At 41.5% G+C, this 19058-nt stretch overlaps 1 protein-coding gene and 1 long non-coding RNA gene across 4 annotated transcripts in view; one reads left to right on the forward strand and one right to left on the reverse strand.

Annotated features, from left to right (window-relative positions):
* Positions 1-19058, forward strand: part of LOC143901497 (uncharacterized) — a 155106-nt gene that overhangs the window by 110896 nt on the left and 25152 nt on the right. The window lies entirely within an intron of this gene.
* LOC143901496 (nephrin) overlaps positions 1-19058 on the reverse strand; it is a 146375-nt gene that overhangs the window by 4210 nt on the left and 123107 nt on the right. For all 3 annotated transcript variants that reach the window (XM_077413864.1, XM_077413863.1, XM_077413862.1), the window contains 5 exons: positions 16463-16738; positions 16001-16160; positions 13020-13345; positions 10594-10960; positions 153-401 (listed from right to left, as the gene is read on the reverse strand). In XM_077413864.1, coding sequence (XP_077269990.1) covers positions 153-401; positions 10594-10960; positions 13020-13345; positions 16001-16160; positions 16463-16738 — 1378 coding nt within the window. The remainder of the gene's footprint in view (positions 1-152; positions 402-10593; positions 10961-13019; positions 13346-16000; positions 16161-16462; positions 16739-19058) is intronic.

The raw sequence follows: 19058 nt of genomic DNA on the forward strand, positions 1-19058 counted from the left end.
TTATCGCTCCTTTACTCGTTTTTTGCGTTATGTGTGTTCTCGATACAATTGAAAGACAATGCATATGCGACAGACCAGTTACGTTTCTCATCGATATAAAAAACACTCGCTTCGTGCAATTCTTTTCCACATCGGAATGCTGACGGACTCACCATACTCGTTGGGTATGATGTCTGGATCGATGTCATCGACCGCCTGCTTGGTCTGAGGGTGCACCGGGGTGGTTGCACCTGCATTAGGCGGCTCGCATACGATGGGAGCGTGCTTTGGACTTCCGGGTCGGCCGGTGGAGTGCTTCCGGTAGAGCGCCGCCAGGATTCCAGCAACGGCCAGGGCCAAAAGCGTCGCCATGGCTGCCAAGCCCAGCAACAACGGATTCAGCATCGATGCATCGGTGTTGCCTGCCGCGACAGTCGATGCAAAATGCTCGATCAACTGGAACTTCTATCGATCTCTCCGGAGAGATATTCCTATTCCCCAACTAGTATATAACGCAATCCACCCCGCTTTTCCCCAATCCTAACGTTCCATCGAACGCGGAATAGAACTTCGCAATTCGTAAAGCGGGAAGCGCTATAAGTAACTTTTCTTTCATCGCTCGCTCTCTTAACGACATCTCAACGTCGTCGTGTCGATGAAAGGAAAGAAAGAAATGGCGATACGGCTAAGAGGTGCGATTGGCCCTTCGTACTTTTCGATTACCCACACAGATTGCGTGGCGCAACTCGTCGATCGTCGGCAGCAAATTCGTGAACGGAATCCGGGAATCGCGGTAAATGTTGTGCACGTTTTCCCAGCTACTAAATGACTTTGCCAGGCGCGTACTTGTTTTGTATTTTGTAATTCAAGCCTTTCCCTTTTGTCTAGGTGAATGAAAGTATCAAAAAGGGAGCGGTTCAATGTTCCCCTACTACCGACGCGTGACACCGCCCTGAACAAAAAGTAACGTACAGCGATAGATCGAAAAGGGATCGTTGAACGGTCGCACCGTCTTGGTACACATATATCGCAAAGCGCTACCCTGAAAGTGGCCTGATTGTAAGAACTAAACCTCTTTTGTGATAACGTCACAAAGTGGCGCGATCGCTAGAGTTTTTGAGTTGCGCCAGAAAAAGTCTGTTACGCTGCTCGACGCGACAGTTTCTCAGATAACACGCGTGTCTAAAAAAGGTCTTTAAAACTTTATCAAAAGACGTCTTGAACACATCTTTAAAATTCTAAAAAGACATCTTAAATTTATCTTTAGTAAGATATTTTTTGGAGTACAGTACAGCCTGTACAGTTATTTACATATATTGCTAACTGCAATATTTATTAATTAGAATACTACGGCATGACCAATCTGGATGCAACATAAAAATGTTTACTGCCAATTAAAATCTTGCATTTAAAGTTTTTTATTATTTTGATGTCACAACGACACAATAAATTGTAAAATTATAATTAAGATCAAATTTCGCGAAAACGCGTTAACAAAAAGAAGATGGAATTATTTAATAAATCGGTGTATTAATGATTTACGTGAGCATCACGATACAATGCAATGGTGATTATAAAACTCTGTTTGTTCCAACTAACTCTATTGCATGGTTTCCTCTCCTTTTAATATTTCGAATAATTCACAATTACGTGATATTTATATGTGGTGTTTATTTTCCTCGGGGAAATTATTTATTAGTAACAAAACCATTTTGCTTTCAAATTACAGTTGCGGAACCATCCGCATATTCAATAATTCTATTCACAATCAGATAAGAGAACGCAGATAGTATATCCTTCTGTATCTTGACTCTCCCTTCTCTTTTTTTGCCTTCGTAACTGATCATCAAGAAAATAAGCGTCATCAGGTGTCCGGCTTAATAAGCACGATAATAATTAATGAAAGTCCATTACAGAGCTCGATTACAGTTCAACCCCTCTACATAAATGTCCTGTCACATCGGCGCAATATATCGCACGTATATGAATACCTATGTACATCCTGCTGACCTGCCGTTTTCCGCGTACACGTGTATGCGTGTCTCTCCGTTTGCGTATCTCGCTGCAAGGAGGATATAATTACATCAATTAACACACACCCTGCCGCTTGCGTATACCCGTAAAACTATCCCTTCCTACAAGGACGTTCGTGCGAGTCCATCCTTCCTCTGAGTTATCACTCGCTACCCAGCTCGTGTCACCCCTAAATATAAACCGGCTCGTATACGTGAGCATCGGAATCTATGTCCTGTCGACTCCACATTTCCTCGTATTCCCTTACGCGTCGCAATCATTTTGCTTGAATTTTTTTAGCTGAAATCGTGCTTTATAAGCTACCATTGCAAACGAATGCTATTAGCGCGGCGCGAGAGTTGGTTTTCGATCGGTTTAGATATGCAATACAGCAGAATAACAAATACAATAATTTAAAATTGTAATTGAGAAAAAATATCGGAGAGCGCATAACGTGTCATTCATGGAACATACAAAATATATATTGTTATTTTACACCGCTGCAGCAGCAGCCTCCTTAATAATGGCGGACATTGCAAATACAAGTTCCGCAGTTTACCGTCACATTGCCCGCGGTAACTAAAGCTTAAATGAGCGGTAATTTCGGAAGCGACGAGCTTGCAGCTCAGTTAAAAACACGAAAAAACGACCACAATGCGCCTTTTGAAGCTCGTTTAGCGCTGGAAGACCGCGGCCTATTGAGAATCTCAAAGAAATGAACGGTGTAAACGAGATCGCTCCTAGGTTAAATTACAGCCATTGAGGCTTTCTTATTTTCCTAGTTTATTGTTTGCGGTTGCAGTTAAAAGAGGCATAATATGATCTCTTTCGCGGTTATCCTAATATACATATTTTTATACATTATATACGTATAAGAATATTTTTTTTTTGAAAAAAAAATGTATATGTATGTGTGTATGTGCGTGAGTGTGTGTGTGTGTGTGTGTGTGTGTGTGTGTGTGTGTGTGTGTATTTATAATATATGTATCAAATATATCGAGCACTAAAATATTTTAGACGAAGAGAATAAACTACAACAATTTTTATCGATTAATCATCACAGAGTCTCTATTCAGCCATTTTACGCTGTTCTTGGAAGAATGGCGCTTTAATTTTCTCATAAATTTGTGATGTGGACATCGGATTAAAATGCGCTTTATGTAGGTAATTATATTCTAACCATATTTGTTCTTGAAGTTAATTTCATAATCGTTACACGATTACGCGCATAAAGGGAATGGCATGTACTATGCATTCACTCGGTAAATTAATGCTTCTGTTCGAGCAAATTCTATTTTACGTATCTTACGCTCAGTTAACGACAGTTCCGCATGAATATTGCGTGCCGCACCGAGAAACAGCGAAATCTAGGATTATTATTAGCCGGGATTTAAGACCTTTTATTTTCACGCGGACGTGGGGGGAATGCAAAATTACATTAAAGAAATGAAGAAAATAAGAGAATGAAAATATACCTTTTTTCAGTGTGTTAACATTTTGAATAACTTCTCGTACATAATTATATTTAATTCAGCGCCTATATTCGCTATTTATTATTCAATTTTTTATTTTGCAATATGTTTAAATATAATATAACAAATATGTTTGGATTGAACGATCAGTTATACGCAATATTACTGTAGGTATGCACTTCGAATTAAGCATGCATTTCGATTTTAACTGTGTTCGTATAAATAAATAAATGCGTATTTGAAATTTAGTCTTGAACAGTATATTCATCAAAAGCATCGCGTGCTTGCGTAAATTGCAAGCGAATAAATTTTCTGCGAAAGTCCATTATGCAAATATTATCGAGCGAGAGGATATGCACCTGAAAGAGGCGCTTCTTAAGGGTTTGCTGAAAAAAGACGTTTAAGACGCACGGCATTAAATACATAAAATTTCATCTCGCGGGCATAACGACCGAAGTTTGTTAATAAGAAATTGATAGATTGCTCCTTGTGCTCTCCGAGCTGTCGGTAGTAAAATCTGGGTAGTGTTTCCGCTGGTTAATATGCGATAACGGTTCGGAACCGATCGGGCAGCCAGGTGGAAAGAGAAAGTCATTGAGTCGTTGATCGAAATAAGCTAATAGCCGAAAAAATGCGTGCGAACCGACGCGAGAAACTCCAACTTCGTGTACAAGGAACGTTCAACAAGAAGAAGCGGCTTGTCACGTTCAATCCCAATGTCGCTCCTTAGATCGGCTACCGTCGGCGCTGTTGAAATTTTTAAAAGAGCCGTAAATCCGCTGTTATCCGCAGTCCTGCGGAAGACAGAGATAGTTGGAATTCTCGGCTTGACGGGTACCCAGGGAGCATTCGTGATACTCGTTAAAGTTTGATTAGACTTTGATTGCCGGCGGAAAGCGGACCAATTTAAACTCCGTCTCGCGGACTGAGAATAAAATAAAATAAAAAACCAAAGACGGGGAGAGAGAGAGAGAGAGATAGATAGAGAGGAAGAGAGAGCAAGCGGAACGACATCCGACGACCAAGTGAATGCGGACATTACGTCTCGGCTTTGCTGCGTTCTGCGTTCCCTTCATGAAAGAGTTTAGTCGAGAGCCGAGTCTCTCGCTTGTATAACCAACGCGACAGTATGTTTACACCAGGATATGTCCCCGGCACCGGGAGTAATTAAACTTTTTCCAGTGTGAAATTGCAGGGCCGCGCCGATGTATCTGGCGGGGTATAGCTGCCCGATCGTGGCGGAAAATTCTAAAAGCGGGTATAATTGCGAGAACGAAGGGATCAACGACGGTCGATATCACTTGAATTAACATCTTGTTCCTTCACAAGTGGCACAAGTTACAATAACTTTTTTCCGTTTGGATTTCTTTGAACGAAAAAAATTCAGCGCTGTTGCAGCAGTGATAAAAACAATTGATAGCAATTAGAATAAAATGCAATTACCGCTGACGTGAGAAAGGAACGTTGTTGAGAAAAACGATCCCAACACGAGGAGTGTACTCTGAAACTTTATGAAAAATATTGATCTTCCGCGCGAGACTTAACGTAATTATTATAACGACTCGTATCACGGTTGAAGGATAAAAGAGAGAGGGAGTACGCGCGTGTGCACCTCTTGCGCGCGCAATTGTTTGGCCTTAAACAGGATTTTAATGCACTCAAGCCGCTCTTTCGTCGCGCGTTGTGTTGACTATGCACTTTGTCTTACCTGCGTAAATAAGGCAGAGGCGGACTCGACGACGCTGAGAACGCGTCAGGAGGAATTCTTTGAGCCACTCGACGTTGTTGTGCAGGGTCGCCCCGTGTTAAGCAACGGTGCTACCGGTCATTCAAAAAATCTGTCAGCGGACTGCCAGAGAAAGCAAACTCTCTCGCAAGCGCTTTGAATTCAGATATTATTAGCTGACATCTGACGCTGTAAGGAACTGTCTCCTCTTTTGTTGATAAAGGTGAACGGCACCACTTAAAATTCTTGCCTGAGTATATTACAGCAGCGTGGAAAGAAATTTTTGAAATAACGCTAAAGTGCTGGCCGCGGCGTATAATGGGAAAAAAATTAAACTACTTGTAAACTTGCACTGGCCTGTGTTTCCCTGACGTTCCATTACGGCGTTTCTTATCATTTCGTTGTTTAACGAGATCGCATTTAAGTAATCTGATTCATCACAAGCACACATTGTTAACAATTGAGAATTATCTCTGATGCGATTAATGAACGTGTTTTTACTGTAATTAAAAAAAAAAAAGATGCTATTTTTTTTAAATAATTGATATATTTAACTGAAATTGGAAACGTCCCGAAGATATTTGCAAAAACGCACAGCTGTATTGCGAAATATATTACACACGCTGTCAAATTTCGAACACGCTCGCGGTGTCGCGGAAACAACTTGCTAGCGGCGTTGTGAAATATTACCTGCCAACAATCCGCTGCATAAGCATCGACGTATTTCGGCTCGCTGTAGCGAGCGGGGAAAGAGTTAATATTGACGTTCCCGTTCATCTTGTCGGTAGAACTCGTATTTTTCGCGAAGATGTACGGCCTGTTGCGCGTTCTATGAAAACAATGTCAATCGTAGTACGAGAAATCGAATCCGCTTTGATCCCACGTACCCAGCATATCACCGCCTCTTTCCTCCTCGTCATCTTCTTATCCGACGGTATCGAGAACCATTGAGAGAACGAAAACGAGACGCGCGAAATCACGATAAAATTAGACTGCATTCGGCGAGGGATACCGTGACGTAGACAGAGTTACGGGTATACGGATTTTCATGGTGGAAATTTTCCGCGAGTGAAAGGCCAGAGCGACGGGGCGCGAGTGAGTCGTTTTTCGGAGCGAGTAAAGTAATTCATCCCAAATCGAAGCAATTCCGTGGAAACGCGAAACCAATTTCGCAAGAATTGCATTCCGAAACCGTCCACGTGGCAGACCCCGGGGCCAAACAACCGACTCTACCCACACGTAAGAGTGCCAAAACTCTCGGACCTTGAAAACCTTGGAGTTAGAGAAGCGATCGATCCTCTCGGAGAGAATGATTTCGGGGATATTCCCTTCCCTCGTTAATGAAAGCTAAATGTTGCAAAAGTTTACCCTTTTTCCGGGATAATTACGTTCGCTTTCCTCTCAAACGTCTATATTTAAGGATCCCCGGTGTCGAATATAAACGAGGAAAGCTTAACTTCTTTATCATCTATAATAACAACGCGCATAAATTTGTATCGCGATGTTTATTGCGGCCTTCGCTTGATACAAAACTTTTAGGATTAATCCTAAAATCCTAAAATCCTTTTCGGTGAGTTACGTGACTTATATGCGAATGGAGTTTCCAACAAGAATATTCGGGATCGCCCATAGCAACCCAAGTATTCCTTACCCTCCCAACCTCGGTATCTCGTTTCTGGCTCCTGTTTTTCCTCCGCCTTTCCGCCGTCGCTGCCTCTTCTCTCACGGTGCTACGTTAACGCACCGTGTCTGAAGATAGTGGTAAAAGAAGAGATATCTTCTCTTCTACCGTTATTTTTTATTTCGTAGAAAACCGGCGCGAGTCGACAAGTCGAGAACACGCTACCGCACGGAAGGAGAAAGGATATTCGTCATCCGCTTAATTTTACTAATGGATCAGCCGGTATCCGTTCAATGAGAGATTAGGAAACGGTGGGGTGGCGGTAAGAGGCCACTACACAATTTTCTTCCCACTTGTCTTAGCTGCGCCGACTTGCCTTTACCGCTTTTATTTCTCGTGCTCGTTTTCTTGCGCCACCGTGGCGTGCCGCGCTGAGTTACCGTTTTTCTCGTTCTCGCGCAGTGGCGAGAGGAACTTCTCGACTTGAATCATATCTTCTTCTCGGCGTGTCGGTATCGTTACCGACCAGTGTCTCGTTCGTTCGCGGCCACTTCTTGTTCCTTACAGGACGTACCGGTAAGATACGCAAAAACATTTCAGTGGAAGATCTCCGCGCGAACCGCAATGGTTTGTTGGAGTAAAGGAAAAGGGAAGTATTTGTTTCAGAACGTGATAAGCGAGAAGTGCAAAGTGGAGATTCATCTCCATTCTCTGTGTACGGGACATAAATTATACGGTTATACATCTACTCCATTCTAATATCAAACTTTACCGAGCTTTAATAAAAAGATTTTCAAATGTTTTATGTTTACGCATATAAACACAAGTAATTTATTTTAATATTTATATTATTTTAACTATAGAGAGAGAGAGAGATAAGTATGCGCGTCGTGATTGCTACGATGGAGTAATGTAAAATATTGATTTCGAGGATCAGAATAAACAGACGCAGATGTTAAAAACGCAGCACAAAAACTGGCGCAGTGCCTTCTGTCGCCAACGGACGACGGACGGCCTGCGGCTCTTTATAGGACAATGCTAGACGGGGACAATACAAAGAGCCCACAAATTGGCTTCGATGGTTCGTAGACAGGCCGCCATTCGGGCAAATCAGCGCCGCGAGGTTACGGTCGTCAAATCAATATTTGCACCTCGCCACCCTCGCACACAGAGAGCCAGAGTGCAAAGTCAGGCGTGTCGGAATTAACGAAGAAGGAAGGAAGGAAGGAAGAAGAGAGAGTGAAGAGGGTTGGACCCGGCGGTGAAGGACGATAACGAGGGGGAGGACGCGGGAGGAAACACGAAGATGCGGGGTGGTGGTGGTGGGACTACGGTGGTTGGTGGCGTTGGAAATCGGTGGTAAACTGAATTAACCCCGTGTTGACCCGCGACCGTATGTTACCAAATGACTTTCTATTACGTTGCCGGAGCCGCACGGATAGAGTCCATTATAATCGAGCATTGCTCAGAATGGAAAAGGAATGATCGAGGTGCCGTCAGCCAACTGGGATGCTTGTGCAAATGTTATACTTTCCGATCGTTCGTGCATTGGCTCCGCTCGCGCGCGAAAGACTTGTTGGATTTGTTGGCCCCTGGCTTGGAAATATTTGCCGAAACAAGAAAGCACGCAGCAACCTTTTACTTTTGCGTATTAAAGCGGCGGAAGCTTAGCTTCCGTTCGCTGCAGCTAAATTCGAGCACGCCAACCTTCCAGCAATTTTTGGTATGTAATGCAGTCTGCAGCACATCGATCAAGCCGACGATTACGTTCTTGCGTTTTGGCTTTTTCGTGTCGACGAGCGACAGCACGAACAGACGCTCGGACGATAAGTTCTTTGTGTTTGATGCCTTTCAAGTTTGCAACATGGTTTAACGCCACCAATATTACAAGAAAATGTGCCGAGACGTCAAGGAACGTTTCCCCTTTGCTGTTACGTGAAAGCAGAAAGCTTTACTGACAACGCGAGAATATATAAGTATTCGCTCTGATAAATAAATTTATATTAGAGAATAAATATGTATATTTTTTGAACTTTTTGGCATACGTTCTCTAATTTGTCAGTTTCGATCGATCGTCGGATAAACTCGATAGACTTTTCAATAATTCGATTCAATGTATAAGATTACATAGAAGATAATATTCCTCCGAATTATGAATTTATTATCTAATTGATAAAAATTTAATGGAAAAACAAAGCTGTCTTTTTGTTTTATCATACACTCAATGTCTTTTTATGTACAAATACGTAACATGGTTTTCGTAACCTTATAAAAATATATAAATATTCTGACAGCGCGTACCGTCGTGCCCCTCAGATTTAATGAATTTTTTTTCTGTTTTCTTTCGTTAGCTCGAATTTCTTCGATTTAGGTCAAGGGAAGAAGCCAACTGACCGCAACTCAAATCAACGCCGGACACACGCTGTTTGCTATTTCCCCATGGAGTCACATGGGGAGTCGCAGAAAGCCAGTGAAACTGTCACGTCCCGTGCGCCGGAGCGGGTATAGGTGTTCGTTGATTGAGAGTAATCTGTTTTGTTAATTGCAAGGTCCGCAGAGCCCGATACCTGCGGTTGCGTTGTGCTGCGTTCAGCATTACAAACTCTCCTACTGGCACTGGTCGCTTCCACCTCCATCCGGATGGTAGACCACCCGTTCTACCTCCCGTTCCTCACATCCTGGCTCACAACATCGCCGACCACAGTGTGAGCCTGTCGTCGAGAACAGCGCGGAGACTACGGGGATCGGTTAACCGACTAATTGCAATACTGACGCGTCCGTTCGCAGTATTTGTGAAATTGCGATCATATCCGCCGACCTTGCGCGACGGCTATCATCGGATATAATAGACGCTATCCGCGCACGCCGTATAACCACACCCGTCCGAACGCACGCTAATGGACCGTCAAAAGCGAAATTCAGCGTTTTTTCCGGTCGGGCCGCGTCATTTTTCAGAGAGCACGTCCGCTCCGCTCGGTTTTCAACAAGACCCGACGAGAAAAATATAGCGCGATTGTTATTGCTGCAGCGACCGACGATCGGCGCGTAAATGCAGGAAGTCGAGAAAGGAAACTGGTTTGGTCGCCGGCCTGATGAATACAATGCAATCACTCTTTTTTTATTCCCCGCAGTTAGCGAAAACTCGACTTCGCATGAAAAGTGAATATTTCATTTGCAAGGGTACTTCGAAGTCCTATCCGTTCCGCGCAATGTGGAAGCGAGACAATTGACGAGCCATAAGTTCTCTCTCGATCGTTACTTTGCACAATATAAGAAATTTAAATATAATGTAGAGCATATCGTAAAGAACTTTGTGTGATGCTACAGCGCGAATTTACTACAGGTTTCCTTATCCAGTAACTTTATAAGTCAACCAAATTGCGCTTATGATTCGTTTACGACTTACTCGGAGACGTTCTTAAGATCATTCTCCTTCCCTGCTTGCACGTAATACGAGAATAATCATCTTCGCTAACGAGGAAACTTCTCGTAGCTTTCCTACACCGATATTCTTGAGATAAATAGTTACATTTATATGATTATCGTAATTTTAAACGGTCTTATACGGCTGCCTTCACTGGAAAGTTCTAAGCTGAAACTAGAACTTTTGTATCTCTATTTTTTTGCAGTCAGTATTTGTTCAAAATTAAAAAATGAGATCTTTTAATTTTAAGATACTAATATAAATTTCAGTGTATATATATACTGAGAAAAGCAAAAGAGATTGTCTCAAGATTGTCTCGTCGATACAAAAGTAGACTCAGAAAGCTGAAGGTACTCACCAGTCGTGTACATAGCGACACCCTTCAGGGTTACCGGCTCGAGTATGGCAGGCTCGCTCCTTCCCTTCGCATTAATCGCGTAGAGAAAAAGTCGATAGCTTCTTCCCGTCGTTAGTCCCGCGACTTCGAAAGTCGGCCCGTTGGGACCCGCCGGTACGGTTTTATTTAGGAGAATCGGACCTCCGTCTTCATCAGACACGACCTCCAGCTGATAACTATATATCGGAAGACCTCCGTCGTAGCCCTCCAGGCACCGGACTACCAGCCCCGTTCCCGATTTCGTGCCAAGCTCCTCCATATCCAGAGGAGCTGACATCTCCGTGGCACTGCAATTGTGAAGAGCGTACGGGCGACCCGCGGCTATAACCTGAAACAAGCAGACCGGAGATAAAATATATTTGTATTGATCGATCAATATACGCTTTATCGCATTTACAAATGATGCGGAGTTCAATTTCTTGCCCCGTAAAAAGAAGCCTAGGCCAAGCAGTACGCTCTTAATACTGCTTCCGCACGTAATACTACTGCACACAACTGCATAGTTTAACAATATAGTTTAACCGCTATGTTTACATCGTGCATTCCTCTATATCGCAATTTTCACAATAGGGAAAGGGCGATCGATCTTTCGAGCAACGGCAGTAAACGACTTTACACACGTTCGGGGACTCATATGCATGTCAAATACGAGCACAGTTTGTATCGTCAAAGAAGGCAACCCCCCCCGCATTCTTTGTAGATGCCGTCGATCGATCAAAATGAAAATGTATGGAGCATAGTGATGCCGGAGTATACAATGCATGAAATTTATGAAGGAAATAGCTAGCAACATGACGCACGTCGTGTAAATACTGGAATATTTCAGGCATGCAGTATATACGGATGATTTAAACCACTTTTAGATCGAATATATCGATACGGCTAAGAATCGTGACCGACGTAATGATCGGGGAGAACGCCGTGTTTCAACCCTCGATATCGGACGGAGATAAAATCCTATATTACAATTAACGATAAAATACTATTTTTCCTGAGATTTTCAAGGATACTAATATAATTTCTTTTTATAGTATACTCTAACCAACCTGACATGAGTTATATATTTCTCGCGCATAAAATCATGTATAAAAATAAAAAGATTATGCAAAAAATGTTCCCCGAGAGTGCGCTCGAGAATATATTTGACAGAAACTTTGATGTCAGGAGTAATTCATAAGCTATATTAATAAAAAAAATTATTTGTTAAAGAAAATAGAAATTTAGACAGGATTTTATACGAGATTCTACAAACCAGAATAAAATTTGTAACAAAAATCGGAAAAGCTTTATATACGTATGATCGAAATATTTTATTTAATATGTAATATCCATCACACACACACACACACACACACACACACACACACACACACACACACACGCGCGCGCGCGCGCTCGCGCACGCACACACACACGCACGCACGCACGCACGCACACACGCACGCACGCACGCACGCACACACACACACACACACACACACACACACACACACACACACACACACACACACACACACACACACATGAAACAAATGTGTATGTCTATATACTTTTTTAAACAAAGTTTGAAATATGTCCATTTTTTCCATGTGTTGATATATTGTATTTCCAATTACATCGCATGCTCTAGAAATTTCGCGAAAGCAACACCGAGTTTAATAATTTTATGTCATCTACAAATCCTAAAGGTGCGTGTCCACCTGCGAGTAAGAACTCTCGAGAGCAAAAAGAGAGAAAGAGAAAGAGACTCTCGAGAGTATCTCTCTCTTTCTCTCTCTTTCTTTTTGCTCTCAAGAGTTCTTACTCTCAGGTGGAGACGCACCATTAGAGTCCAAATATACAGAATGACACATTGAATCTATCACATTAAAAAAATTCATTTTATTAATAAATTATTTAATAAATTTGAATGTAAACTTTTTTTTTAGTAGAACTACTGAAAATAATCATTCTTTTTTTGATATTTTCAACAATTTACATTTTTGTAACTAAGTCATAAATTAAACATTATTGAAATCAATATAAAGATTATTTCAAGAATATGACTTTACTATCTTTTTTATTCACAAATCTACCTGACGAGAAACTTCTCGTTTTTAATCATCGATTACACAGAAGTGACTAACGTATCGACAGTTGTATTTAAAATAAAATCTTTATCTCATCACTTTAGAGTGACGAAGTATATGTTATTATAATAGAGTACGACAACGAAAAGAGGACCTTCTATATTTCAATGAAAGCGATTAATCTATGCGCACGAATGTTACTTCGTATGCTCGCGCGTTAAGCTAAAAGCCTCGAAATTCTGAATCGCACGGACGGAAACCGCGCAAGTCGCTGAAACGTAAAGAAGCGAAAAGGTACATGTGTGGAAAAGTACTTGCCTGAAAAAGGCAAGGTGTTCGTTGCTTGCCAACCTGGTTGCTCGCCCAACATGCCACCGTACCGTAATCCATTTCCGTGGCCGGTGTGTAGTTCAGTCTGTACCCGTGAAACTGCTGGTACTCTTTCAGGCTGTCTGGCGCGCCGGGCGCCGATACGTGGGAGTAACGCGAGTGTGGTACCTCGACGAGCTCGCCGGAATTATTGAATGTCCAATGGAAAGTCAATGGCGCCGGATGGCTCTCCACGGAACACACTAACGACACGGTCTCCTGTTTCAAAGCGCCAACCACCACTTCGCTCTTGCCCTCCTTGCACACCGGCGCATCTGCAAACAAAGTCGTCGTACTTTGCCAACGGTGGCCTTTCTGCGCGAACAACGATGGAGTAGCGCAAAGTTTGAAGTACAGAGTGATTTATGGCCCGCTTGTCAAGATTAAAGTATAACAAAGTGTATGCAAGTCGACGTTCTTCTGCCCCGAGAAATTTTATTGTCCGATGATAAGCATAAAAAGCTATTCTGATTAATTTATGTTTCCTCCGGGTCATGCTCCGTACATATAAATCGTAAATCAATCAGCATTCCATTCTTGTCGCGGAATAATATTAACGGCGAGTTTAAATGGATGTTCGACGTTCTGTTTCGTTGCACGGTTGCATCGCACCGTGCTTGCGTGCGCGCACGCCCGATATCCCGGCGAGATCCGCGAGTGTCAAACGGAAGAAGAAGCAGCTCGACACCGTTCAGCCGGTTGCACGGTCGATCGATAGTCTAATAGGAAATTCCCTTGACACCGGTATTTGCGATAGGCGCATGACATGCGGAAGTCCCACACGGCAGGAGTGATGATTTACGACCGAAGACTAGGACTAGGAATCACGGATAGAGAGACTGTCTGGTTGCAATTTGATACAGTCTATGAGATACTAAATTAATTGCCAAGATGAGAAGTTGGAGAGATGCTACGCGTTACGTACATATCGACGTATATCACCAGAGCGATACGTCCGTTTACTAAAGGATAATATCTTACGTAGACGTTTTGGAATAACGTCCGCGTTCTCCAAGTTTGCGGATAAGAGACAGTAGTAGAGAAATCAGGCCGATCTCTTCGCTTAATGCGACGTATTCTGAAGTGGAAATCACTTTGCGAAATGCCACAAGGTGCTTTCTTAGACATGTCTCTCCCAGTATATCTTGCGATTCTTGTATAAACCAAAAACTCGATCGAGTCGTTTATTTTCTTTAAACACCTTTCAACATAGTCATCTTATTTGATTCGCCTTACATTCGTAAAAATAATATTTTTATGAAAATTCACTATTTCATCGTTCGATAACTCAAACGATTTAGGGAAACGTGGCGAAAAACAGTTTTATATTTGACGCAGATACGTATTTTTTAAAAAGACAACTTGAATAACTTCGCAATTTCTTCGGAACAACCATTCAGACAAATTTGTTGACGTGTTTTTCCAGTAAAACATTCGGCAACTACACTTTTCTCTCTACTCTTTATTCTAGCGAACGAATTAAGTGTTCAATAATAAATGTTCAGAAGCCGTGGAACGCGAATCACATATATGTTTGTTAACTATTCAGTGGCCAGAAATCAATGCTCATTCATCATTAATCCTATGATCAAAGTAAAAACCGAGATCAAATAAATTATACCGCTGAAAATTACATTAGTCCAAAGAACTCTATTAAGTTCTAAAAATAAAGAAATTCTTATAATTATAGAGGTTTTCATCTGCGACAGAATTGCTGCTGTTGACAGAGAGTATGTAGATAAATTTTAATTTCTAATTCTTATTAGATTCAAAGTTATCAAGATTTGAATATACTTCAACACACATGTATAACAATGGATGTTAACAAACTTCTAAATTTGTGAATCAAATGTGTGTTGACCGGGAAGCTTTTCATACTTATACGATTTGCATTGCAAACAGTTAAAGTTGTTGGAAGCGGAATCTATGGATCTTATTACCTCATATACTCGTACATATAAATATTGTAAGAACAGTTATTCATTTTTTCTTGAAAACTTCATCGTTTTAAAATTACACGTATTTACAAACACATTTTAAAATATATTAGAATAAAACCAGGTAATAAATTTTTATGTCTTAATGCGCCTAATAAAGGTATAATCGATAAGAATATACCGTATATGTCGTACAAAATAAGCATGGATTTATTGCGCAATATGATATTATAAATCACATTACGAAAAATAATAAAAACTATCTAAAACGATTCGAATAAGATGCGAAAGGGAATGTCTTTTGCATGACATGGCGCGTCATTCGCACAATATTATATCGTGACGTGATCACGGATTGTTCGAAGTCCCATGTGAATGCAAAAGATCGACGTCGTCAACGTCCGCAGGGGGGTTTTGGAACATCAGAACGGATCCGCGATCTCCTTCAGTTACGTGCGCCTCGCCGTACGTCTGCTCCGGTCTAGCTTAGCACATTGCCAGCCTGCGTTCACCCACACATGAATATTCAACTACGCTTTACATACATTGAATATGCATCGCAGTCCTTCCTTCCCTCTTAGGTCATTTACAAGATGCAGATACGCCAGGCTGGCACCAGGGGCACCGACCATTCTAATAGAATAACCCGCGTTCCGTGTTTCACAGAAAACTATACACCCTGTCTACCGCGCGCTCCCCGTTCTATTCCCCCTTTTTATCCCTCGACTTAACCGTCGCGTTCGTTTCTCATGCGTTCGACAAACACCCCTGTACTTGCCTCTGTGCGCACACCGCGGAGTTGCTTACCATCGATTAAGTAATTATCGAGGGATCGTGGCTGCGAGAGGGAAATTGGGAGAACCAACGCCGCTTATGAAGGACATACGCCCCAATGCTATTACGGCATTGTTTACCCGGGCCAATTTTCGATCGAGATAATTTGGCTATTAATTACACGAGAACCTCAACTTGTTAATTGTGCTTTTCACTTACACATTATCTGGAGCGACACCGGATTACTGGCCGTCTTTCCCTCGCTGTTCGCGGCGAGACAGGTGTAATCGCCGGCGGAGTAACGAGTCAATCCTTGGAGAACCAAAGAGTGGTCGCTGAGGACTACGCCCGCTGTAGAATTATTCTTCAATTCTTTGCCCTGAAACCACGTACAAATTGCCGTTGCAATACGATTTGAATTTAATACAAGTCCGTGTTGCTTAATTGCAATTATAATGTAATTTGAATGCTCGCGCGCTAACGGATGGAAACTGTAATAAACTGTACTGTAATAAAGAACGCGTGGGTATAGTACGCACGCGAGTTATCTAATGGAGAACGAATTACATTTGCATAAAGCGGCGGGAGAACGGACGGCGTGGGTGTGCAACAAAACGCAAACACACCGTGAAACGTTTCCTCGGATATCGTGATAGACACGCGAGTGTTCGCGGTACTTACATCTTTGAACCAGGCGAGCTTGTACACCTTCGGATTTGCCCGCACTATACACTCGAAGTACACGTCGTCGCCCTCTTTGATGTCATCCGGATTCAACGTTTCGCCCATCCTTAAGGTGACCACCGGCTGGTATTGTACGTCAAGCCGCCACTTGTCCTCCAACGCGCTGTCTGATATATCAGGATTTTCCGCGCGGCATGTCAAATATTTACCGTCGTCCTCTATAGTTGGCACGAAACTGAGGATACTCAAGCTCTGATTGTTCTCGATCGGGTACTGTAATTAAATATGCACGTTGATTTCGAAATCGAATGTTTTCAACGTAGAGCTGTGACACGCGAAACCGAAAATATAGATTTAATTTCGGTATCAATTTTCCCAGTACTGCAGAATCGAGTAACGCAGTTGATTAAGGAATCAAATGTTTCAAACTAACGATTCAACATATCGATTTGGAAATCAAACACAGCTTTATACGTTTTGCACAGCCCTATAACGTAGAATTTTCAAAGATATAATAGATTTTCTCGAAAAACATGTTAATTCGTAGGAAAATTCGCGCCGTGTTTATATCGTATTCATAATGTAACTACTTTGCGAAATTAATTGAGATATATAACTCGCGCGATATTCAGATTAAAAAGTGCGGCCGGCCTATTGATCGCATAAACTAATCGGCCCATTAACAAACTCCGCTATCTTTACACGAGATTCGCACATTTCTCATTTCCTGCGTCGAAAGCGCCATTCCATTTTTCATGCGGCGCCACGCGTTTGCTGCTAATATTAATTTAACATCGTTGGAAGCTGTTAGGCCAAAGTGATGCCGAAATAAAAGAGCGCCGGGGATTAACGGTTTTTCAAGATTTATGATGCTTAGAGCAACGACGGGAAATGGAGGTCGAAGCCGGGTGCGGGTCACATCGCTGACGCTTCCTCTCTCCATCACGGCCCGTGTCCCTCCCGCTTTCGCGATGTCATTTTAATGATAGTGCCATCGGGCATATATATCGGAAAAGCCACGTATCCGCATCAGTATCGCGAATACGATGAATGGAAGTAATGGTTCGTCAGGATAAATGTGGTGCGTCGCTGTCTCTCACTCTCTTATACACTTCCACCCTCCACCGATCGTGCCTCGTCTCCCTCGCTCACCCTCTCCGTCTCGCTTTCCCTATCTCGTGCATTTTTTTGTAAGCTTCGCTGCGTTGTACTTTCAGTGCGCCTCAGTGCGACGCGATCGAATTTTCCGATAAAACCCTCTGGACAGTCCAACACACGAGCATTAATATATCGCGCAGGTAGATCGTATACGCGAACTGACGTTACAGTCACAACATTTCGCATACGTCGACCGAACGTTACCGGCGTAGCATTTACAAGCCACTATTTCTAAGAAGATGTGAACGCATCTTTATGGATATTAAAAAAAAAAAAAAAAAAAAAAAAAAAACTTAATCGATCTTATACCTCTATGCAAGTAAGACACAATTACTAATTGTAAGTCTGATGATATCTTGATCACTTTCTCGTACTCTCACGAAAAATAACAAATGTAAAATTCTGAAATACGAGCGAAACATATATTTAAAAAATATAGAATTTGCAAAGTATAGTCAATTTCTCATGCAACGACAAGATTACAAGGCTCAAAAATTAAAAAAACGCAGTTTTTCTTTACACCTCTATCGCATCAAATGTAGGAATGAAAGAGATGTTATCCCTGTGAGAGAGATAAAAATTTATTCTGCGTTTTCAATTTGTACCGCACTGAAAACCTGCGATGAGCTAACGTATTTATCGTATTTACCTACGTATGAAAAAATTTGTAATACAAACATTTTGTGAAATATCCCGTTATCACGTATGCGGTAATGGTCGTCACGAGTGCTTCAAACATTTTCGCTCGCGAATGATTATAAAATAATGGCGCAGTAAAAATATATATGATATAAGCAAAAAACGGTAATGTCGCTCTGTTACCATAATCGTAAAATTCTGATACGTGGAAACACTGAATACTTTTCATCAGCGAAGCTTACTTAATATAATTTTATATATTACTGTGTGATCTTGCAATATAATAGAAATGATAAAAAATTCGAACTATTTTAATACGTATTCTGTAATCTGTAGATTTTAAGAGTAAATATATATATATTATATATAAATATATAAATAATTATTGAAATAAAATGTGATTTTACATTAAGAATTCTATAACGCAAGGTAAAACTTTACTTTACCACGGAAACTCATATTTATTAGAATCAATTATGTTATATGTTGTTTCATGTCTCTAACAATATATATGCGAATGGTGAAATTATCATATATTGCTTCATTATTGTTAACTAACCGCAGCTGTAATATCGATCAAGCTATATCAGTTTGCATGTCGCTTTAATATCTATGCATAATTATCTTGAATATTATAATATCATGAATACACGCTACAGATACTATATCATTTAATGATCACAAAGATACCGATGAATGTTTCATATTTGCCATTTCAATTGTTAAACTTCAATAACCAACGTATACGATGTAATTCAAAAGAGATGACAAAAACGATACGATCGTTATTTATTGA

This window comes from Temnothorax americanus, unplaced genomic scaffold (assembly GCF_048541705.1).
Source record: "Temnothorax americanus isolate GAGA-0224 unplaced genomic scaffold, ASM4854170v1 Scaffold34, whole genome shotgun sequence".
Lineage (NCBI taxonomy): Eukaryota > Metazoa > Arthropoda > Insecta > Hymenoptera > Formicidae > Temnothorax > Temnothorax americanus.